The sequence below is a fragment of the Exophiala spinifera genome (assembly GCF_000836115.1).
Source record: "Exophiala spinifera strain CBS 89968 unplaced genomic scaffold supercont1.7, whole genome shotgun sequence".
Classification (NCBI taxonomy): domain Eukaryota; kingdom Fungi; phylum Ascomycota; class Eurotiomycetes; order Chaetothyriales; family Herpotrichiellaceae; genus Exophiala; species Exophiala spinifera.
In genome coordinates this window covers 2,234,675-2,258,274 of record NW_015622519.1, presented here as the reverse complement: position 1 = coordinate 2,258,274, position 23,600 = coordinate 2,234,675, and the positions used below count along the sequence as shown (strand labels likewise).

Genomic DNA, 23,600 nt, shown 5'->3' with positions numbered 1-23,600 from the left:
CAGCGGAGTGCAACAGTCGAAAACTGAGAAGAAAGATAGAGGACCTGGATGTGTAGTCCGTTTGATATTGGAATAGTCTCTCTGTCTCTCACACACTCACACACCCTGTGATGCTGAAAGTCTCTCTTCGTTCTGTGTTGGTAATGCTGGCGAAACAATTGCTCGAGAGAGTGTCTCAGCCAGATGGTGTCCTTATACATTTAACTTACAGGAGCTGCCTCCGCCCTCGCCTCGCTTTGCCTCCTACTCGATGCCGTTTGTATAAGGCTCCTGCCTCTCCGGTAGCGGTGCATTCGTCAGCTCCAGAGTCCAGGCTCGCGTACAAAGTGCTCTGGCCTGGCAGGGCGTATCACTCCTGCGTCGATTTCCCTGCGAAACTGGCAAAAGTTTGTCATGCAAGGCTGGGCCGGCTTCTTCCAAGGGCAAATCGACATCGGCCACAGTGCGGATAGCGATGCGCCCCATCCAAGCAGCGTCACCGACGCCATACAAGCAGCGTACAATTATATAATCATCGGCAGGGTCTCGAGTCTCGACCGTGGTGGGGGGGGATCTCCAGCTTCTCAAAATTACTAAGCCGTTGAGAGCCACCATCGTACAGTACGGAGAACAGATACTCCGCCGTGAAGAGGTAGATCTTGTCAGTACGCGTCGACACTAGAGATGAGAGGCATATCTTTTGAAGTCGCATACGGTGCCCTTGCTTGAAGACGTCAGGATAGTTTAGGCGAAACGGACCCAAAAAGCTCTTCTTTCAGCTGAACGAACCTAGTGCCAATTGAGAGGTAATATGATCGCTTGACGCGCTACAGAGATGTCGGAAGGCCTCTCGAGGCATCCGTACTCCGTACATGCTTTGAGAACGGCCCAAGGGCGATGGAAGTGCCTGGGCTGATCAGTAATGGGCGAAAACCCTCGCTCAACCTTCTTCGCGGGCCCAACTAGTTGAGATTGGCAACAACATCCCTGGTTGTTAGAAGCCACTAATTCGTTAGGCCGGGAGTGGGTGACTCCCTGGAGCATTTCCGGGCTTCAGGAGCATCGATGAGGACGGGAAACTGGTTTAATTACTGGGAAATTCCTGTGTCCTGGACTCGTATGGTACTTGTGCAACTGAGATAGATACATGGACTCGCAGTCGTGGGGTCCTACCAGACTCCTGGCGAACTCGGTCCCAAATTGTATGAAGTCTCCACTGCTGCATGCCCAGGCCTCCACGATGTTTCAAATGGACGTGATGGAAACACCTTGGCCGCTATTTCATGCAGGGTACAGGACCTTTTTCTCGTATTGTAAAAGCTAGCGCGTCTCAGCTGATCTGCATTTCCACTGGCCCTGGGTGACTGAGGCTTCCAATAGCAACAGTCCATAGAGACCAGGAGCCTTGTAGGGCGCAGGGCTATAAAATGCCATCGTGGGCTCGACTGGGGAAACGCCAGGATCCAGGTTTCATTCCATCCCTTTTCAGACCAGAAACCGGTGAGAACTCCTGACAGTCAGACCATGGATCCGAAGGATTGCGAGGGCCAGAAAGGTTATGTCCTTGTTGGCCCCAAATATAGACCAGCCAGCGGAGGAGCTTTGATCACCAGCTGAATGAGATTTTGGGTTTGTGCTCCTCGATAGTGACAGCTTATAACGGACCGCACAGACTCTCGGTTGTCTTCCAGACTCTCCAGTGGCACGTTTCTCTGTCTTATTGATTTCCTCTCGCTCTGTTTCGGTACAAGTACGAGTACACACGTTCTTTGCTGTCGACTCGCTCTTCCTTACATACCCACCTTTCATTCTGTACCAGAACACTCCCCGTGTGCCCTTTCAAAGCCCGTCAAGCATCACAATGGATCAACAACAGCACAACCAGCAGCCAGTGGCTTCTGAGAAGTACGCCCAGGGCTATCCCAGCAACGGCGCCCCTCAATATCCACCCAGCGCTGTTGTTCAAGACCATCAGCAGCAGCCCTCTTACCAGCCTCACCAGCCTCATCAGCACACGCACTCCGCTGGAAGCCATGGATCGTGGACGTTTGGACTGTTTGACTGCTTCTCTCCATTTGGAACCTGTTCGTCCTCGGTGACCCTAGCTGAGAAGGTCACAAGGCTAATCAAGTCATCACTCCAGGCTGCTTGTCATGCTGGTGCCCTTGCATCCTCTACGGCAGGACTTACGCTCGTGATCATGGTGATCCAGACGCAAGCGGCATGAATGCATCTGTACGTCTTTTTCGAAACCTCGAATCGTTCCGTCAATCGCTAACAACCCCATTCAGTGCTGTGCGTGGTATATGTTGTCTTGCTTCGGGGCTCAATGCATTCTCCAGTGCCTCAACCGCACCTCCATGAGGGAGAGGCATGGCATCGAAGGTGGCAGCTGTGGTGATTTCTGCACTTCCTGCTGCTGCACATGCTGTGCATTGATCCAGGAGGACAAGGAGTCCATCGTCAGAAATACTGGTAAGGATCTAGCTCGAAGAAATACATGCTGTGCATGCAACATCCCTTACTGACCCCCGGTGCAGGTATCAATCCAAAGACGGATCTGCCGTACAACCCTCCAACGCAGATGACTTACCCATAAATCAAACGACTGGTGTCGAAGCAAGTTTGGTGATGGTTGTTTGTTCGTGGAGTTCTGGTTTGTTCATCGGCCGGACAATGTACCTTGTCAAAGCCCTCCGCCCTAGACCCTGAGTGGCTTCTTTCATCCTGTCACTGCAATAACTTGCAGTGACGTTGTCACACTATGCTGAAGCGTTCATCAAGGTAATATAATATCAGATTGAGACGTCTTCGGATGCTGGTTCTCGTGCAGATCGCTTGGACAACTGCCTGTGGCCCTCGAGATTACTATCATTGTCTGCTTCCTTCGCCGATCTACCACCATCTCTTTCATAGCGATTACTGTCCCTGACCAGAAGGTGCTGTTGTCGCTTGTTGGTCTCAAACGAACCTCACTATGCAACGTCTGTGTCGCAGCTATTCACTTGGCCTGCCCTTCTCTCGGTATAACCGTCACTTCTCCTGAGCCTTTCACTTCACTTTTCAACGCGCTATAAGTTTACCTCTCTTCTATTCACGCTCGTTGCTTCATTGAGACGCGTATGCCACGTGCATGTCACGGCTGATGACGCACTATACTTCACGCCCATCCTATATCAAATTTATAAATATACCTCCTCTTCTCTCAGATCAACACTTGGTTTGATTTCTTTGCTTCTTTTGCGACTGTCAATTTTCACAATCAGCCAAGATGGACCTCGGTGACATCTCAGTCCACCCGCCACGAGTGCCTCACGGTTCTTCCATGGTCGACGTGATGGTTGGCAACATTGGCGGCACACGCGACGCAAAATTTTTCACAATTCATGACCGCCTACTCAGTGCCAGTTCCCCGGTCTTCAAAGATGCCATCGACAACTCCCATGACTTCTATCACGAGAGTATCAAGCTTGAGCGAAGCCACGGTGGGCAGCTTGGTATGAAAATTCCCGACGAAGAGGCTGCGATCTTTCAGCTTTTCTATGACTGGCTCTATTCTGGTCGAGTACCGGCATCTCTTGGCCAATACCTCACCCGTGATTTCCAGTCTCCCGATGAATTCTGGTGGGAGGTGCTGCTTTTCGCCGAACGATATGAGATTAGCCGCTTGACCCTCCTGGCTACTAACAGTCTTCAAGGACTTTTCTCCTCCAACGAACCCCTGGTTCCAAGCAGCGACTTCATGGGCCGGCTTTTCAGTGACGATGTGGAAGAGCATTCGTGTCTGAGAAAGTATGTCAGTCAGCATGTCGCATTCTGGCTTGAGAAGTCCGCAGACCGGGAAATATGGTACGCTCGAATCCAGACACCTCAGGCGGCGGTGAATTACTTTGCCCATGCCGTTACTCGGAACGACGGATCACATCCCATGTTCTCAAAAGACTACACCCGCGATTGCAAATACGCATGCCCCCATTACATGGCTAGCATTTTGGAACAAGAGGACAAGGATCTCCGAGACAAGAGCTTTGATTCGCGACGTCAGATTGTGGAGCTTGGTCAGTCCCCAAAGAGAGACACGGATTCTCGAGAATTTCACTCACCTTTTAAACAGAATCTGCTGAACTGATTGAGCCAATCTCCGAAGACGATGACACCGGTACGGTCAAGGATGCAATCCCACAAGCCAAATCATCTCATACCAAGCTCGAGGACGAAACCTGGAAAGACACTGCGTCTGCACCAGTTACAAACGACGGCCCATCACGACCACCGTCTCGAGTCATCAGTGAGCACTCGCCCTTGTCAAACTCGAAGCCGACCACCGCAGCACCGGCATTGGACTGGGGAGAGCCATTTACACCGGTTCGCGACGATGCACAGCACAACAAGGAGTCATGGAACACGTCTTGGGCTACGCCGATCAGGGAAGCCGCTCCTCGTACCATTCCCGCCACCACTCGCCCTGAGACACCGACCAATGTTGGCCAGAATCCTGACCCATTTATCGAGCCGAACCGCGCCGGTGTTGCAGTGGACAATGCATGGAACGTGCGACGACCTGTGGTGCCAGGCCCTCATGCTGAGTTTGGTGCTCAGCTCGCTCGTTGGGGTACTCGACCATTGTATGTGCCTGTTCCGGTTCCGTTCCACGGCGCCGCTCCTCCTGCCGTCCCATATCGCATCCCTGGACCGGCCCCAGCGAATCAAGCTCAAGTTGTGCGACACAGTTTCAGTACGCACTGGAATCCTCCAACGAGAGTCGCTGCACCTATTTCCTTGAGAAAAGACTGGGTTGGTGCTAACCGTAACGACAACTGGGAGCTGCCCAGTCAACCTCCGCCAGCCAGCGAGAATGGGGGCAGACGCGGCCAGCGTGGTAGTCATGCCAAAGGAAACTCTTCCTGGATGAAAAACGGCGGTGGCATGGCAGCACAGGACGACTGGAAATCCGAAGACGCATCGTACATTGACGAGTGGGCTGCTAGAGTTGCTGGAGGTTGGGATTAGCATGAGCGTACCGTGACAAAAGAGTCCTAATCTTAGGGGTTACAGGCTACGAGGCGAGGGCAAGAAGGTGAAGAATGTGGTGTTGCTGGGGGGTTTTGTCGATGAGCCAGTCAAATGAGTATTGATTGTGGCTGGAATCCATAGCGAGTCACTGCTGCACTCGAAACGTTCTGCTGCATAGCTGAGAACGAAAACATGAAGATCCCATTGAGTTGCATTGGATCCCATTGAGTTTCGAAGAATAGTATGTGAACTTGACTGATCCGAAAACCGGAGCCTGGCTCGAGTCTCCTTTTGAGGACCCTGGCTGCAATTCCCAATCCGGGTTAGCGTTCTCCGTATCGCCGTGAGACCCGCAGATATGCGTAACCTGGACATCCCGCGGTCTCTTATCAACAATCACCTCCCCTCCGCATCTCACCTGCCTGCGACTCCGAGCCTCTCATCTTTAGACCGATCGTTGCAGAGTTCATCTCTAACCAGGCATATCACTCATCGCTGGCCACCTCCATCTTCTCTCCAACCCACAACTGACGCCGGTCTCTCACCATGGGAAACGCCCAGTCCACCCGCGCAGACCCGCGGTCTCATGCCCGCAGCGCTCAGGACGACGCCGTCCTTGAAGCTCTCACCCAGCAGATCCGCAGCATTCGCCGTGCAGACCTTATGGACGCTCAAGACCACTCATATGTCCACGTTGCCCATGAAAAGGGGATCCCATCGACCTACTCGACCGACCCCCGCCTGTCCCTTAGTACGACGACAAACTGGGAGAAACAACTCCTCTCAGACCCCAAGAACCGCCTGGCTTTGAACGCGCTCTTGTCCAACGACGTGAAGACTATTATCGCCAACAAGGTCTCGACACTCGCCGATACCCAGACCTTCAACGTCAAGATCCCATTCGAGGGAGCGCCCGTCACAAACCAGAGATCAAGCGGCCGATGCTGGCTCTTCGCGACGACAAATGTCCTCCGCGTGCCCATCATGAAGAGATACAACCTGAAGGAATTTGAATTGTCCCAATCATACTTGTTCTTCTGGGACAAACTGGAGAAAGCCAACTATTTCCTCGAGCAGATCGTCGACACGGCAGACGAAGACCTCGAGAGCAGACTTGTGCAAGAACTGCTGTCGGCGCCCGTCAACGATGGAGGCCAATGGGACATGGCTGCAAATCTGGTGACGAAGTACGGTCTTGTTCCACAGAAACTCTACCCTGACTCGTACAACGCCATGCACTCGAGCCCGATGGGTTCGATCATTACGACCAAACTGAGAGAAGACGCCCTTGTCCTGCGAAGTCTGGTGGCCAAGAGCAAAGCAGCGAACGCGAAGACTAGACCCAACATAGAATCAGAACTCGTGTCCGTCAAGGCGAAGATGATGCAAGAGATCCACGGCATCTTGACCCTGATGCTCGGGCCCCCACCCAAGGCGGACGAGCCTTTCACCTGGGAATACTACGACGCCAACGAAAAGTACCACCGCGTGACCAAGACGCCACTGGAATTCGCAAAGGAGATGTCGTCGCCCTCGCTCGTTCGATCACTGGGCACGAATGTAAGCGAACTGTTCAGTCTGGTCAACGACCCTCGCAACAACTACAACCAACTACTGACCGTCGATCGACTGGGCAACGTCGTCGGTGGCCGAGGGGTCACGTATGTGAATGTCGACATGACGACCATGAAGAAGGCGGCCATCTCGATGCTGAGGGCCGGTCTCCCCGTGTTCTTTGGTAGCGACGTGGGCAAATTCAGCAATTCGAGCTCTGGAATCATGGACCCGAATCTGTACGACTACGGTCTCGCGTTCAACATCAACTTGGGCCTGAGCAAGAGCCAACGTCTGCGCACAGGGGAGAGCGCCATGACGCATGCCATGGTGTTGACGGCCGTGCAAGTCGAGGACGGCAAGAGTGTCAGATGGAGAGTCATGAACAGCTGGGGCGATTCAGCTGGGGAGAAGGGCTACTTTGTCATGACTGACGCATGGATGGACGAGTTCGTGTACCAGATCGTTGTCGATCCGGCGTTTGTGAGCAAAGAGATTAAAGATGTGTTGGACCAGGAGCCAAAAGTGCTTCCATTGTGGGATCCTATGGGTGCTTTGGCTTGATTTTAGAAAGTTTGTTGTTACGACTACCACGACCCGACTATACGAGGTGCAAGCTGCGAGGTGTCGGTTTGTTTGTTTTTCGGTCTTCCACAAGTAGGAGTATAGCGATGAGCAATGTCGAGCAGCCTGGTTACGTGATCTTCATGAACGTGATGTTGCAGTCTATCACTGAGAGCAAGAGTTGAGTAGATTACGAATTTCAGTAACATCATCAGCATTCCATGACGAATATCATTCCGTACTCTGGAGTTCCACAGAGTGTCTGTAATGTGCCCCACTTGCGCACATCTTTCATATCAAAGGACATTATTGTTTGTGCAACATTCAACAGCACCGGTTACCAAGAATGTGTCCATTATTACAGGTAACCAACAGAAATCCAAGTGCAGGTCAAGCACAAGCACACTTGTTGTCAGAAAAGAAATAGGCTTCTGTCAGTATGTTGCTTGTTAGCGTTCTGCTCTCGGGTTTCAGGGGTCGCTCATGATGGCAGAAATAGACCGGACCAACTTTCGAATTTCTCTCTAGCTGTTTTCTGTCCTTCGGCTTTTGATACTACGCTACACTTGAGGATAAGTTACCAAAAAGATTCCTTCAATGTCCTCCTTTCCAGCCAATGTAAGCTTGGAGAGCTGGATACCCCGTATAGCCTTGTCCCTGGAAGTATAGGGGGAATTAGTGTTTTGGCCTACCGAAGTCACAATTGTGACACTGCATGACTAACTAGTAGATATACCTGGGTATCCTTCAAATTACTGCAAAGCCTTTTGTGTCACCTGCCTGCGACCTGTCAGGTTGTCAACAAGACAGAGGACTTGAAGTCCTGTCCAATTACCCAAGGTATTCGATGACACGTTGTGAGAAGACGTCGGGAAGTTTCTGTACATACACCAAGCACAGCACGGAATGGTACATGACAGTTTGAAGCAAGGGAGTAGACCTCCCGATGTAACCATTAGAGGCTTTCTCTGGAGCGCCGAACTGATCCGGATGGCTCGAAGTACGTCAAAATGATAAACAAGGGATGTCAACAGATGTTCTAGACTCATCGGACGCACATACCAATGAAAACGGCACGGGCACCCACCGGCACATACATACCAGGTCAAGTCAAGTACAAACGTCTCAGCCAGCCGCAACACACAAGATGAACGAGACTGCTTTTCAAGGTGGGCTCATCGTTGTTGTTATCACATATGTGTCATTCCTTTCTTCTTTACGCGATGCAGGGGGCTCCTCTAGTGAGAAGATCCGTCAACTTTACACAATGACACCGCCACCAGCCTTCTTGTCACTCTCACGGATGGACTGGCTGGCCGGGTGAGGCAGGAACAGTTCATACATTCATGATCGACAGTGGTGAGGAACGACTTAATTAGAGGAAGCATCTTCGCTCCCTTTGCCTCTATAATAGATGGGAATCCGCCTCCTCGTCATCGAGGTCAGACTTGTCTATCCATCATATTTAACCCTCAACGTCACCACCCATTCCTGCGAGTTGCATAACCTCATCCCTACATACATACATACATACTGCAAAGGGGCAAGAAGGTTGGAAGAATAACGACTACAGACTTGCTTCGCAAAAGCGTCACCTTCGCCACCATCATTGAGTTTGCAGGGCAACTGCCATATCACACACAAGATGCTGCTCAAACTAAGTTCGCTCTACATGCTCAAAGATCGATGGCGGCAGGTCGAGTATCCCACGCACATCACCGTCAGCCTGCCTCGTTTCTTCAATCCCAAAACGCTATTGTTTCCTGATGGCCGCGGGGCCGAAAAGAAGCAACAGCAGTCTGAGCCTGAACGCTCTCCTCCATCATCTTCATTCCCATCAGCATCATCAACAGCATACCTTGACGCTCTTCGAGGGTACGCGGCGTGGATTGTCTTTCTAGCTCATGGCTGGGACGAGTTCCATTTCTCCGCAACTCGACAACCCATCCTATCCATCATCGTAGCCGCAAAGTCCATGGTCGCTCTGTTCTTTGTCATCTCAGGCTACGTGTTGAGCTATCGACTCCTCGTCATGACGCATGACCGTTATCACCGTCGTCACCGTCGTCACTACCACCATCGTCGTCAAAGCCTCGACATCGACCTTAGTCACGACCACGACAAAATACTACAGACTCTAGCCGGCTCTACGTTCCGCCGGGGAGTGCGGCTATGGGGCTCGAGCATATTCGCACTCTCCATCTCAGGGCTGTTGGTCTGCATGGGCTGGGACGGAGGGTACGGCGACGACAGACTACGGAAGGACACGCTCTGGGAACAAATCGCAGACTGGTTCCACAGACTCGCGTGGTTCATGAACCCGTTCGTCGAAGTGGACGGATACTTCTGGGGCGGCACGCTGCAGAACGAGTACCTGGGACCAATGTGGACGATCCCGGTCGAGATCCGAGGCAGCATGATTTTGTTCTTGTTTCTCGTGGCGACTTGCATGATGAGTTTCCGCAAACGAGCCATCTTGACTTGGACCACGATACTCGCCTGTTACTTCTGGACGAAGCTTTACGTAGCTCAGTTCTTGATGGGGATGGCCATCGCCGATGTTTCATTGAACCGTCAATACCACTACCTGCTACTCCAGCAGCAGCAGGAGCTGGATCAGGAGCGGCGACAGCGATACTCTCGTCTCAGCACCACCGGCAGCCGAGAACCCTCTTGTTCACCTTTCTACGTACACTCGCGCACCGCATCGTCATCGTCATCGTCGTCATCCACCGGTTCCTTGATCGAAGATCCCTTGGAGCATTACCCCTCGGTGTTGCCCTTGTCGTCGCCGTCGTCAATGTCGTCGTCGGACAATGACGAGTTCGCCACGGCACCGTATCCAGTCCAAAGCCGACGGTCAAAAATCATCTGGATCGCCGTGTTCGCCACCGGCATCTTCCTACTAGGTCAACCGGATCCCTCCAGCGGCGACGACCTTGGCGTCTTTGGCGACTTCCCGTGGAAATACCTCCACGCCGTGATCCCGTCGCAGTACGACAACTCCTTCGCGCAGACCTACTTCTATCTCGGCATCGGCGGGTTCCTCCTCATCCTCGCGCTCGAGATGTATCCTGTCTTGCGCACCCCCTTGAACACGCCGTTCAGCCAGTACGTCGGAGACCTCAGTTTCGGCATTTACGCCATGCACCCCATCATCGTCATCATGGTCATCCGCCAGTGGTACGAGCCTTGTGTGCGCGCCCAGCTCTTTGGCCATGGCTTTTGGGCCCACGTTCCGGGTATGGTCCTGACGCATGGGCTCGTATTTACGTGCGCAGACTATTTCAGTCGTGTCGACTACAGGGTCGTGGTGCTTGCACGCAGAGTACAGGCTTGGTTTTTCGATGGCTAGTTCGATGGCTAATTAGCTTGCCAGTTTGTTTCCGTCACCGTACATTCTCGCTCTTTTACGCTAATTAACTAAATACTTGATATGCAAGTATCGAGTGACGAGTCTAACCAAGTTAGTAGCTCCGTATGCTCTCCGGGACCCGTCCACGTCACTCGTACTCCATTGCTCTTGTCTCTCGCGTTCTTATCTGCCTACTTCTTTGGGTCCTTTCCCCTGCTCATCGCCAGGTCTTCATCTCCTCGAACTCGCTTGTTGTTGTTGTTGTTGTTTGTCTCAACGTCGTGGAGACAATGGCAGCATCAGCTTTTCCTCGTCCGTGACTCCCGCAAGATCAGAGCGATCATCTAAAAACCCAAGCCGGCAACCGTACCTGTTCGCTTCTTGAAGCTCGAAAGACTAAGCTTTATTTTCACAGTTTCATCGCGACATCAGGTATGCACGGTCTTGTCGAGTCTCACTCCAAGCGCGCCGCAGCAGAATACCGTCGATCCTTGACAGAACAAACCACTTCGCCAACCCTGGCAGCGTATTTATTTGGGACCAATATGAGAAGGGGCACAACGCTGCTTGCTATGAAAAGCGAGAAGTGTGTGTCTTGTGAATGAAATCTCTGTTCTGACACGAGCCCCTGTAGACCGTCAGGTCATCCAGAGGTTCCCATTGACTGAAGATCGCGCTCGAATTGCTCGCGCAACACTCCACCTCCAGAAGCATAGGGTCAATAAAGTAAGTGGGATGGCTATAGCGAAGCCGGAGTATAGCCGTTTATGTCGATGGCTATGAAGTCGCGGCCAGGGGATATAGCTATCTTTGACGGAGATGTCAGTCTGTCAGACTGATGAGAACCATCGAGCTACCCTGACACTGGGGGGGTTCGGGAATCTGGTAAAGTAGCATCTACGATGTGTTCAGCAACTGTTGTAAGCTCGACACCCATGTGTTTGGGAACCATACCTCGAATGGATTTTGACTCGACAGGATTTGAAAGATCGCGTTGGAACTAGCTCTGTGAGTCAGGGTAGATCCTTTGCGGGATCCTGCCCTTTTGGAGGGGTTGATTGGTAGGTGATAGATGATCGAAGCAATGGGCCAGCGAGTCCAAAGCGGCCACAAGAAGAGGTCATGGCTGCTCTTTTCGCCATGGGAACACTTCAAACTGCCCTCGGGGCTCCAGTGCGCAACAGTGAAAGGTTTTTTGGAAATCCGTCGCTCCGCTCCTCCACTCTTGGGGCCAGTAAACCCTGCTTGTGGACGTCTTGATGCCTGAATCTCGAATAATCCTCTCCGCATCGCCGTAGGACAGAAAGTCGGTCAACGCTTCACAGCACCGGTTCCGATAGTATGTTTGCTCGCTTTCGAACCACGCCCCCCAGGCCATGATCTCATGGAGTGCACCTTCTGACGCCCGGCAATAAGCTTTTCAGGTTTAGAAAGACCCGCTATATTTATTTTTGAATCTGGGAGGTGCAGAACTGGGTGTAAGATTTCTAGACGTATGATGACCAGGCGTCTTTACCTCGAGCAACCGTTGGCTTTAGCACCAGCACAGTAGTGGTTCGGCCCGCTGCGAGGTCCTACCCGCTCGGCTCGCCTATAGCGGCACTGGAATGACAGAACCCTAGAAGGACAAGAGTGACGATAGTCGCTTTTTGAGGAGGACTGCACTCTACAGAACGAAAGCTTGCAGCCTGATATGACTAGGAGGGGTTTTTTTTTCATACTTGACGGGGGAGTGAGGGAAGCGGTCGTCGAGTGATGGGTCGAACGAAGGAGTCCGACGCCGAAAAGCGTTAAAGATGGAACGGTTGGTCCTCGCTTGGTTTTGGATCCTTTTTTTGGTGCTGCACGCGGTGAAGAAGTTCAGGATGAAGGGTGAGAGTGAACGTGAGAGAAAGGCTGAGTGATATCCAAAAAGCAACAACGGCCTAACTAGTCGAGTCGCAGGTGGACTCGGCACAATTACCCATCTTGGCTGGAAGCTGATATCCTACAAAGTATCACTGTATCACGGTATCACAGTGTGTCGAATACCTTTGATTCATAGCTTACCCCAGGTATAGGTATTGGAATTTCAAAAAATGGAATATCAGGGCATGGGAAATGCTTGGACAGTTAACACAACTCTAGGTCAGAAACTTAAAAACCCCAGCTTACTTCATCTTACCCCGTACGATACTACGCTACGCTTCTTACGATAAAACCAAGATCAAAGATTTGGCAGTCCAAGGTTCGGAGGCGTCTTCAGGGGGTTGGTGGAGTAGAAACGAAACCATCTGGCGTCTCCCGTCCGTGACACTGGAAATGCTGATTCTTAATACCCTCTCTGTTTGCTCCATCGACCGTCTCTCAACACCGTCCGGGTCTCTCTAGATCGACCTCCACATCGACCATGATAAGGATCCACAAACGATCTACCGAGGGCTCCTCAAATGGTAACGAACTAGGCTAACTAGCTACTTAGTCTCCCATCTTGGAGATTCCCTAACCAGTGGCACTCATACTCTTGGCCGCGACAATCACCACCTGCGTCCCACCCGGCTGCGGCACCATCTTCTCCATCTCCAGACCGTCGACCCCGTCGATCAACTCGTGCCACGCCAGGACGTCCCTTTCCATCCCGTTCATCGCGGCCATCTGGAACAAGTCTCTCGCGCATTCCAGTGCTTCGGATCGCTTCTCCACGGTGCCCCGATCATGGACGAGGAAATTGTTGATGACGATCTTCGCACCCGGTTTCATGACGGCCACGATGTGCGATAGGATCTCTTGACCCTTGCGAGTCGGCCAGTTGTTCAAGACGAGCCTGAGCAAGAAGACATCAACTTCTCGGGACGCGTCGGGCTGGGGCTGGAAGAAGTCATGCTCGACGAAATCTACCCTCTTGTCCCGGTCGGCGGTATCTTCGGCCGCGGCAGTCGTCGTCGTCGTCGTCGTCGTCGTCGTCGTCGTCGTCGTCGTCGTCACAGCTGCTGCTGATTTGGCTCTAGCGATCATAGCAGGAAGATCCTGTACCGTGAAGCGCAGCAGCGGGAACTTCGTGGAAAGGTACGTGCTGACATGGCCTGTTGCGCCACCGACCTACGCGCACCAACACTCTGATATAAGCACACGGATCGTACCTTTCACCGCACGTACAGTGACTACATTGTACACCTCTCGGGGGTTGGGACCAAGGTAATTCGGTACTCACGTCGACAACATGTGCCTTTCCCAGACTGGCCCAGTCAAAGGCATTGGCGAGAAACTGCGGACTGGTGTCCTCGGCCGTTGACACGAATCGCATCCCGGCGCCAAAGCGTTTCGTGAGCTCGGCATTCTTCGCCACGTACGCGTAGAACGACTCGTCGGTCCGCATTGCAATGTTGAATGCTGTCCGTCCGGGTCGTCCACTGTCAGGCTCGGCTCCGGACGACTTCTTGACTCTGACTGCCTCGGACAAACACTTCATCATCGGTGCGAAGAATCCCGTCTGCAGCAGGACGACCTGGCGATAATCCTCGTTCCGCGCGAAAGCGAGGGAATACGGCGTATGCGCAACACGTCCAGGTGTCGGCTCGTCGAAGAGGTCTTGAGTCATGGCGAACCGCAGGATTCGACCAAGGTCTTGTTCCGGCACTCCAGCGGCAATCGCCAAGTCTATGTAACTTATGGTAGCACCATCGCTCTCCGGCACCAGGTTCGGGATGTTGAATTCCAGGAGCCATTTGAGGCATGATTCAGCGCAGAACTTGGTAAGAACTTGTCATCAGCCGTCTAGCCGTACCCTAACATACCTTGTCAAGCAAAACAAGGCGAGGCGAGGCAAGGCAAGGCAGTCTGTCCCAGCGTGTTACTTGGTGTGATGGATAAACTTACATTAATCGTGGTCTGTTCCCAGTGTTCAGTCGGTCCGGCGACAAGGTTTAGCCAGCTGGCTATGCTGTCCAGGAGAGTCCGACGGCTCTGTCGCAACGTTGCCGTTACCAAATGTGTCTGCGCATCTTGGTGCTGTTGGCTCTGACTCGCTGCGTCGTCGAGACACTGTTGGTAACGGTGCGCCGCATCGACGAATTTTTGAATCTCAGCTTCAATATCACCATGTGCCATAACGCTGAATCTTTAATATAACTAAGTTATACACAAGGCCACACACACAGTTTGCTTTTTCCTTTTTTCCAGATGTTGGCTGCTATTGATGATCGATACAGAAACACTGCGACATTGAGTGACCGAAGGGAGGAGCGCATGGGGGAAAAAACGGAGAGAGAAACAACAAGCAATGTCGAATGAAGGCTCAACAGCCACAAAACGTCTGAGAAAAGCCTCCGAGGAAATCGTCAATCCATCTGGGCACTCGTGTACCACTATACTTGAAGTGTCGCAGACTGGAGGTCATTGGTTGGGGACGAACCACCTCTTCTTGACTTGTCCGCAGTCCCATATGGAGTAATGACTTGGTTCTGGAACTGGTTCTGGCGTCTCTTGGCTGGTCCCCTCTCCGTCACGGCCAGAACCATTCGCACTCCGGTCTCCCACGTGCCCAATCAGGTCATCACAGAACAAGTTTACATACAGGTGTAAGGGTCCAAGTGGCGTCACGCAAAAGGCTGCTTGTCTCAGTGGCGGTGAGTTGGGAACACGAGGCCCAGCCGCATTGTGACCCCGGACGTACCAAGTTGAAGTGCTTGGTGGACGAGTTGCTGGCCGGGGTTGAAGGATTTTTCTGGTCGGTCACGTGTGTTCTGATGTGTTTGGCTCTCTCTCCTGAGTCACGTGACGCCGTCTTTGATCCCCCGGACGCGTAGATTCCCGAGGCCAAGGAAGGTACACAAAGTGTTGAATGTTCTCGTTCTCGTAGTCACAGCTAGTGCGGTCAGTAAGTCATTGGAGTCGTAGGCTCTACGGTCCAAGTACGATATACTTCCCGCAAAACCCGAATATCGAACAAAACCAGGACGGAGTAAAGATGATTGTATCACATGAGTATTATCTGCTCAGTACCCCAAGGACTCCGTCCTCGATCTGTTCTCGATTACCTTTGGAAAAGAAACCCCTATGGGAAAAAGCAAGAATGCATCTCTAGCCCAACGCCGTGCCATGCCCGTAAATGCCATGCAATCGCTGTAATCTGAATAATGCTCATTGATCATCGATAATTTCATCTCAGGCCATCATAAACCACGAATTGAAACCAAGAACAACAGCCAACCTCCCTCTGTCGAGTTTAGCGCGTCCATGATCTCAATCCTCCCAACTCTTCTCCACCGTCTCGCGCACCCTCTTGACATATTCCTTCCTGTTGTCCTTGTAGAGATTGCTCGCTTCGACGTTGGCGGGAGACGACGTATTGGGATCGTTTAGGAGGGACTGAATACTCGTCAAGATGGCGGCGACATCATAAGTGGGCGACCATCGGTTCTGCAGGATATCAAGACACAACTCGCCCGTGCCGTAGACGTTGGGATGAAACATTTGAGACACGAATTTCACGCCCGGTGGCTTGTTCGGATAAGCCTCTTCAAACTGCATGACCAGGCGGAATGTGCCATCTTCAAAGGGCGTGTCAGCTGGACCGATTATGACCGCGTTCCTGGAGGAGAGTACAGTGTTAGCATTCACGATCATGGTCCTCGTGGTTGTCGGCGGTGGCGGGCGGCGAATCCAAGTGAGAGCCGAGCGACGAGAATAATCAATAAATCTGCACCACAGGACGAGAAACTCACCATGTCATCACATTGTCTGCTATCGGAGACGCGGAGACTCCGGCTGGAGGATCTGTTTGCATGCGCTGTAGAGTGGCCATGTCAGTTGAGTTCGGTTCCGTAGCCTGGGTCAGGGAAATTTGGGTCGGATCCGGAGGGGGGAAGCGGGTGGGCGTGGGCTGTTATCGGATAATGAGGACACGCGAGAAGGGAACTGACTTACCTTGAAGTCTCGCATCAGACGACGCCGCGCTGAGGTCGACATCTTGTGGGGTTGTATGAGAGGAGGGATGAGACGTTTGTTCGATGCAGCTCGAGGGTCGAGATGTGAGGAGGGACTCTTTCGACGAAGGATTGTTTGAATTCACACGATGTGTAGAGTGATTCATTCCCAGTTTCGCCGCAGGCACAAGACAAGAAACTGCGGTATGGCAGGAAGTCGCCGCTTTTACAGCGGGGGATGACGAAGAAGCCTGTGGCGTGGCTGTGAATGGTTAGCCTCGTCGTTGAGATGGTCTTCTAACTGTATCCGGTTAGCGTCCTATAGGCCGGGTCTCCTCCGGTCTTTTGGTGCTGGAGCCGAGGATGAAAGGTCGATTTTCCCCCGATTCCGTGCTACATTTTGTTCATCTGCAGAGTTCAGAGTCTCTCCCACGGCTCCCACTCGGGCGGACCGTCTACTGTAGGCGTTTATATAATAGAGATCCCTTTCTGTTCGCATCCGAGAGTCCTCGTGGTCAGAAGCGTCCAGAGCCTGTAGAGTTTCCCTCGGAGCAGGTCTTTCACATTCCGCGTTCCCCGCTTGTAACCGACAAATCGCCCTGTCAAGTTGTCGACCACCCGGTGCATGTGCCACGACCCCAGCAAGGTATACATACCTTGATACCCCCCCCCCGTCGTCAAGCTGGCTTCCTCAACCCTTACCTCGCCCTCGTCTCCGTCCACACTCGACGACATGATGACTTCGTTACCCTCGACCGCAGTGCGGGTGGCTTCGCGCTCCGCCTCGGCTACATCGGCTGCGCGCCTCTCGCAGATGCGTTCGCACTTCTCTACCTCGTCCGCCACACGCAGAGAAGTCGGCGAAGCCTACATCATCTCGGCGGCACGAACGCCGACGGCCAAGTTCAATGGCTCCTTCGTGTCCCTGTCAGCACCGCAGCTCGGCGCCGTCGCCATCAAGTCGGCCATTGAAAAGTCCCGCGTGCCGGCCTCCAAGATCTCCGACGTGTACATGGGCAACGTGCTCTCGGCGGGCGTGGGCCAGTCGCCTGCGCGCCAGGCGGCGCTGTTCGCGGGTCTCAGCACGGCCACCGAAGCCGTGACCGTCAACAAGGTGTGCGCAAGCGGGCTGAAGGCGGTCGTGCTCGCGGCGCAAAACATCCAGCTCGGGCTCGCCGAGGCGCAGGTCGCAGGAGGCATGGAGAGCATGTCGCGGGTGCCGTACTACTTCAACCGCGCGGCGCAGCAGCCGGCGTTCGGCCACGTGGGCATGAAGGACGGCCTGATCGAGGACGGCCTCTGGGACGTGTACAACCAGTTCCACATGGGCAACTGCGCCGAGAACACGGCGAAGAAGTTTGAAATCAGCCGCGAGGCGCAGGACGAGTACGCCATCCGCAGCTTCGAGCGCGCCCAGGCGGCCTGGAAGGAGGGCAAGTTCAAGGAGGAGATCGCCCCCGTCACCGTCAAGAGCAAGAAGGGCGAGACCGTCGTCAGCGAGGACGAGGGGTACAACAACCTCAAGAAAGACAAGGTGGCCACCCTGAAGCCGGCCTTCGTCAAGGAGGGCGGCACCGTCACCGCCGCCAACAGCAGCACCTTCAACGACGGTGCGAGCGCCTTGGTTCTCGGCAACAGAGAGATCGCCCAGCAGTACGGCAAGGACAGCCGCGTGCTGGCGAGGATCGTAAGCAGTGCCGACGCCGCCATCGACCCTGTGGATTTCCCCATCGCACCGTCCAAGGCCGTTCCCATTGCACTGGAGCGAGCCGGCTTGAAGAAGGAGGATATTGCCATCTGGGAGTTCAACGAGGCCTTTGCGGCCGTGATCAAGGCTAATGAGAAGGTGAGTCAACCACACACCACTATACCCCTTCGCTCCTGTGCCCATAAATTCGTCCCACGGACAATGAATTGTCAAAAGATGAATAAATTGAATGAATAACTGACTGACTATTCGATCCATCAATAGATTCTCGGTCTTGAAAACGCTCAAGTCAACTTACTCGGCGGCGCCATCTCACTGGGCCACGCACTCGGCAGCTCCGGTTCGAGAATCTTGACAACGTTACTGCATCAACTGAAACCGGGCGAGTATGGCGTTGCTGCGATTTGCAACGGCGGCGGTGCCGCCACAGCTGTGGTCGTGCAGAGAATCGCCAGTGTCGAGTAGAAAGGGGAAACGAAAAGTTTTAAACGTGCGGTACCAACGACATCGCTTCGGCGGCGGTATGTTATATATAAACGTCATGAGTCCGAACCCGGGTACGGGGGAGAATCGATATCTCATGTGAGGAGCCCACCCAGGCCCGGCCAGATCTGGACGACAGAGCGAGATGAACGCAAACAAACAAACAAACAAACAAGCGCACAATTGAAGCCATGGCAGCATAGCGATGGCGTTGTATTTATCTAGGTAGCTTAAAGTACAATAAGATGGTCTATACCAAATCTTATCTTTTTAACCCTTTGAGGTACAAGAAATTGCGACTAATACGACGTTTTGGAGAAAGAATATTTCCTATGTCGTGTATTCGTGCTCTAGGCTTTTGGGTCTTGTTCGACAACAAAAGCTCGAGCACGTTGATGAGCGAGACACATGGATTCGCCGTGGCAGCATACCTCATGAGTGCCGACGGCCACCTCAGGTGGGTCACTTTCTTCTACCTAACTAACCCATGATATATAATAATAAATCAGGTCTGCAGCATTCTCTCGGGTCAGGAAGCCCGCTTCATTTCACACCCTTGGCCAGAAAACTACCAGACCCCATAAATATATCTCTGAGGAAGCTCAGGAAACAAAATAAAAACCTTCGGCCCTGGCTCGTCTTCAAACACAGGGTCAACGTTGGAAAAACAACAACAGAAACAGAGAAACATCCGGATTCAGTAACTCGTGACTTTCGAGAAAAGAAAGAAGAAGCCCACCATCCCCAAGGCCAGACGGTTTCGAACAACATCTCTGCCGGTGGTGTGGCTGAAGTTGACCATGCGTGTAATAAGGTGAGATAGAAAAATAAGAATACTACTAAAAAGGAGAAGAGAGGAGGCAGTCGCAAACACCAACTAAGGGAGGGCCGTCGTTATGTGTATGGGGGTATATCAATTTGCCGTTTGTACACGGCAATCGCATGCAGATTGACGTTGCCGGAGTCTGTCGTTGTAGGTCGTTGGGACAGAATGCACTGCATCCTGGCTCTCTTGCGCTCGAAAAGATTTGTAGTAGGTGATAAAGACCGTACGGAACGCGGTTGACAAATCACACAGCCTCCGAGGGAGTCCTAGGCAGGCGCTTCAGGGACTTCTTCTTCAGCACTCGAGTGTCGGGTTTTCCCGGCACCGTAACAATGCCCACCACGTTCTCCCCTTCGCCGACAACAGGATGGTCATTCCGTACCGGCATGCGCTCTCCTTCGTACCTCAGTGTCGAGGATAGGTCCTGGAGGTCATCCCTCGTCGACAAGTAGTTTGGCACCTGAGGGTCGTATACAATACCGCTGCTGCTCCGCTTTGACCCGCCTGTCATCGATGCACGCTTGGTGAGATCGGGTTGGGACTTGCTTGAATGTTGGTACAGGGACACCTGTGGGTAGCCACTGGTAGTGGTCGTCGGATAGACCACAGGCTTGGGTGCTGGAATCTCCGGCACAGGAACTCTAGACTGTCGAAGGTTCTCTATCGCATTTTTCCGGGATATTGTTGCGTCTGCAGTGCGTGGTCGAGGAGCGATCGAGTATGCAGGTTGGTAAGATTGCGAGTAGCTTGCCGAGGCACGGAATGAGTCGGCGTCCTGGGCGAGGGGTGGTGTCGATAACGGGCTGGAACGGTATGTGGATGTTGTCTGAGAGGTTGAAAAGTTAGGTTTTGATGCCGCTGACGGAACATAAGATGGTCTTCGAGGTGTATCAGCAGCAGTCTGAGGGAAACCTTGGAGAGGTGTACTGTCGACGGGATTTATGGCGGCGTGATACGAAGAACGGCCAAACAGATCCGCTGAATTCGTGCTGACCATAGATTGATGTGGAGATCTCTCAGAGATCCGGGAAAGCGTATGTTGTGATCGCTGTGTCAATGGCGAACTAGGCATATTGTGCGTAGAAAACGACCTCGAGAAATTGACGGTCGTCCTTCGACTTGAGGGTGATGGACTGGGCGATACTGAAGAGGGTGTGATTTCCCAGCTTCGTGTTGTCGCTTCTTTGCTCTTCTCTGGAATTTGGATTGGCGTGACTGGCCGCATGTCGCGTCTTGTAGATCTTGACACAGGTCTTGACGATAGCACGGAGCTGGTCTCTAAATGCGACATTTGGTCCAACCGGGAATGCGATCTCTCTGCCATGACAGTATTCCACCATTCAAAGGGACTTCTCCTCCCGGTGATAGTCGAGTCATTATCGCCAAGTAGTCCAAATTGTCGCATCCCGAATTTTGAACCTGTCAGGGAGAGATGTTGGGAAGTAGGCACCACTCGTCCTCTGCGTACAGTCACTCGGCGAGTGGCACCTGTGAAAGTGTCGATATCGCCTCCTCGAGGCAGCCCGCGCCTGAGACACCATCGTAAAGAAACTGCGCCACCCAACAACAGGAGAGTCGAACCAACAACAATCAGAACAATGTACACCCAAAGCGGTAGACCAGTATTGTCGAGGAGAGTCGTCATGAAGAGAGATGGGGTGAAAAGTATGCGAGCAGCATCGAGTTGCTCGAGGATAATAAGTCTTGGCCGGTGATCGAGATTCGAAAAGAAGTTGAGCGAAGATCAGCCAGATGGTCAATGCTGAAGAGATATAATCCTCCGGTGGTGTGGCATGTGGCGGCCGTGCGCCAAAGAGACAGCTGCCCAGGAGGCCAGTTTCACCGGGTGGTGGTGGTGTGCACGGGAAAAGTTGACGTCCGCTTGACAGCACCTCTGAAGGGCACTGACTTGGAGCGATGGCTATTCCGAGACACGGCCAGCGAAGTCAGTTCACTTGCAACCTTCCAGCCAGACCAGAATGACAGGGAAGACGCTGGTATCTATCCAGAGGTATTTGGAAGTCGGCTGAAGGAAGAAACGAATGTATGAGACGTATAAGACAAACATGCGACTGCAAGGAGGGGGACCGGAAAAAGAGACAAATAGGAAGCCAGACTCGCTGCTGGTCAGACAGACAGGCGAAAGGGAAAACAAGAGATGCAGGTCACCGGTAGATGGTTGTCGACCGCATGACAAAGGGAACGAAAATGGAAGCTAACAAGGGAGGGTGCTGAACAACAGCTCGAGGCGGTGGAGGATGCAGGGTAAAGTTCACCCATACCTGCTAGCAGGTGGATACGCGTTGACAACCTTTAGGTCGAGGAGGCTTTCTACATATCTGAACCCTGGGGCCAGTCACAAGACGGCTTGTGGACTCAGAGACCAGAGAACGTCAATAATGGATGTCTGGAGATTCCTAGCCCTGAGCCTAACGTGTTGGACGACTGACTGACATGACAGGGGGGGATGGGGAAACACCTATTGTAAGTACTGTAGATAAGCATCCGGATATGGTAATGATGTATGGAGCAATGCCATATGCAAGCTCTTGAACGCTGCATGGTGTGGCAGATCGGTTCTCGCAGTGTCATGCATCACCTGGGAAAGGATTCCATGTCACCGACTTTCAGAAACCATGCTCAGTAGATTGTAATCTGTAAACATGTCAAATCGCTAGAGGACGGACAGAAAATGACGACACGCCGTTCGCCTGAAGCTCAAAGATCTTGACGAACCGAATAAGGGTATCGACGATGAGCGAGAAACAAGTCTGCGAGATGGACACAAGAGAATGCAAGAAAGAACAGGCGAGGCGGAGACGGGCATCGGGATACTCGGGCAACTCTGAAACGAGACAAAGAAGGCAAGGAGACAAAGCACTCTGCAAGGGGTACATGCTTCTGTGGGGATGGGATTGGAGGGCTCACTAGGCCTCAACAGCCACCGTTCACCAAGGCCACACAGATCGTCAGGAACCGGCGTCGCATGGACTATCGAAGCCTTGACAGGATTAGTGGAGAGGCCACCAGGATTGTGAAACGATAGCGAACAAAAAGACAGCGTGCCTGTCATCCTGCATGCGAGGAAGCTTGCCGAGAGCGCGGACTGGAGGAGATGATTGGGCTTCAGCGAACGAGGTTTTTGTCAAACCCTCGTTCCGGTGTGTGGCTCGCTGGCACCCTGAGAATTGACCGAGTGAAGAGAGTGGCAAGTCCTAATCAGTGATACTGATGAGAGAACGAGGGCGACGGCAGGACGACGGCAGGACGACGGAGGCTAGCCACGGCCAAACGGTCGCTGCGGATCCTCCCTCCTCGCCTAGCTTAGCCAGCCTCTTTGAAGGAGCGGTGTTGCGCTGGGGTAGAGAGCTTTAGCCACCAGCACCCATCATTCTATGGGACCGCGAGACCTTGAAACGACCCAAAGGTGCAGGGACATGGCTGGTGGGCGTAGCTTGGAACTTGAGAGGCGGACTCGGCACGCTACCTCCTCACCATCCAATTTCCATAATCCTCTTTCCTTGCTTTTCAGCAGCAATCGTGGTTTTTGGCCCGATGAGATGCGGCCGGTCATGGCGCTCGGTCAGTCGACGTGATGCTCCGTACAGTACAGAATGCATGTTCTGTACTTCTCAGCCTGACAGTGACATGCGCGCTTTAGTTGATCCCTCTGACAAGCGAGATGAATGGGCACCCATGAGCTTGGACGGAAGATCTCCCTTCGTAAAAAGGTCATCGTAGGGTCGGCACGAGATGACTGTTACTCCGGGCCGCGGTCTGGTACAACAGAACCTTTGCTCTTGATCAAATTTTGAAACGAGATTGCCGGCCGACGGTCGTGTGGATTTGGAAAATGCACCGACCAAGATGCTGCGTACAATATCATACTTAAATGGATCTGAAACCGGCACTTGGGTCTTTGAGCTGCTTTAATGCTTGAAGGAATGCGCGTAAAGTTGCTCTGCCCGCTGTGGACAGCAAAAAGAGTAGTATGGATACACTCCACAGAGTGCCCAGCACGTCGAAGAACATACGGTTTATATGAAGAGGCAGCGCTAGCATTCCAGTGGTACGTAGTACCTCTCAAGCATATCTCGGCGTGCTCAGCGTCTTCAAGCTCATCGAGCCGTCTCTTCTCACTCAGACCATGAAACCCAGCCGAAACCCCTTGATGCTGAGGAAAAGCTACGAATCAGGAATAGGACTCAAAATTCG

The 23,600-nt window shown here is 52.8% G+C and overlaps 8 protein-coding genes across 8 annotated transcripts; 5 read left to right on the top strand and 3 right to left on the bottom strand.

The window, feature by feature from the left end:
• Window positions 1-1,840: 1,840 nt before the first annotated feature.
• PV08_09815 (uncharacterized protein) lies at window positions 1,841-2,578 on the top strand (the record flags this gene model as incomplete). Its single annotated transcript, XM_016384131.1, has 4 exons — window positions 1,841-2,063; window positions 2,123-2,214; window positions 2,271-2,454; window positions 2,520-2,578. 4 exons carry the CDS (start codon window positions 1,841-1,843, stop codon window positions 2,576-2,578), a joined length of 558 nt encoding a protein of 185 aa, XP_016232754.1.
• Window positions 2,579-3,250: 672 nt separating this feature from the next.
• On the top strand, window positions 3,251-4,989 carry PV08_09814 (uncharacterized protein; the record flags this gene model as incomplete). The annotated part of the gene is made up of 2 exons (XM_016384130.1): window positions 3,251-4,037; window positions 4,094-4,989. 2 exons carry the CDS (start codon window positions 3,251-3,253, stop codon window positions 4,987-4,989), a joined length of 1,683 nt encoding a protein of 560 aa, XP_016232753.1.
• A 549-nt stretch (window positions 4,990-5,538) lies between these two features.
• PV08_09813 (uncharacterized protein) lies at window positions 5,539-7,110 on the top strand (the record flags this gene model as incomplete). Its single annotated transcript, XM_016384129.1, has 1 exon — window positions 5,539-7,110. One exon carries the CDS (start codon window positions 5,539-5,541, stop codon window positions 7,108-7,110), a length of 1,572 nt encoding a protein of 523 aa, XP_016232752.1.
• Window positions 7,111-8,755: 1,645 nt separating this feature from the next.
• On the top strand, window positions 8,756-10,465 carry PV08_09812 (uncharacterized protein; the record flags this gene model as incomplete). The annotated part of the gene is made up of 1 exon (XM_016384128.1): window positions 8,756-10,465. One exon carries the CDS (start codon window positions 8,756-8,758, stop codon window positions 10,463-10,465), a length of 1,710 nt encoding a protein of 569 aa, XP_016232751.1.
• Window positions 10,466-12,946: 2,481 nt separating this feature from the next.
• PV08_09811 (uncharacterized protein) lies at window positions 12,947-14,551 on the bottom strand (the record flags this gene model as incomplete). The annotated part of the gene is made up of 3 exons (XM_016384127.1): window positions 12,947-13,543; window positions 13,656-14,192; window positions 14,321-14,551. 3 exons carry the CDS (start codon window positions 14,549-14,551, stop codon window positions 12,947-12,949), a joined length of 1,365 nt encoding a protein of 454 aa, XP_016232750.1.
• A 1,134-nt stretch (window positions 14,552-15,685) lies between these two features.
• Window positions 15,686-16,247, bottom strand: PV08_09810 (ubiquitin-conjugating enzyme E2 2; the record flags this gene model as incomplete). Its single annotated transcript, XM_016384126.1, has 2 exons — window positions 15,686-16,034; window positions 16,168-16,247. The coding sequence occupies 2 exons, from the start codon at window positions 16,245-16,247 to the stop codon at window positions 15,686-15,688; spliced, it is 429 nt and encodes a 142-aa protein (XP_016232749.1).
• Window positions 16,248-17,104: 857 nt separating this feature from the next.
• On the top strand, window positions 17,105-18,541 carry PV08_09809 (uncharacterized protein; the record flags this gene model as incomplete). Its single annotated transcript, XM_016384125.1, has 2 exons — window positions 17,105-18,214; window positions 18,341-18,541. 2 exons carry the CDS (start codon window positions 17,105-17,107, stop codon window positions 18,539-18,541), a joined length of 1,311 nt encoding a protein of 436 aa, XP_016232748.1.
• Window positions 18,542-19,629: 1,088 nt separating this feature from the next.
• Window positions 19,630-20,709, bottom strand: PV08_09808 (uncharacterized protein; the record flags this gene model as incomplete). The annotated part of the gene is made up of 1 exon (XM_016384124.1): window positions 19,630-20,709. One exon carries the CDS (start codon window positions 20,707-20,709, stop codon window positions 19,630-19,632), a length of 1,080 nt encoding a protein of 359 aa, XP_016232747.1.
• Between the last annotated feature and the right edge of the window lie 2,891 nt (window positions 20,710-23,600).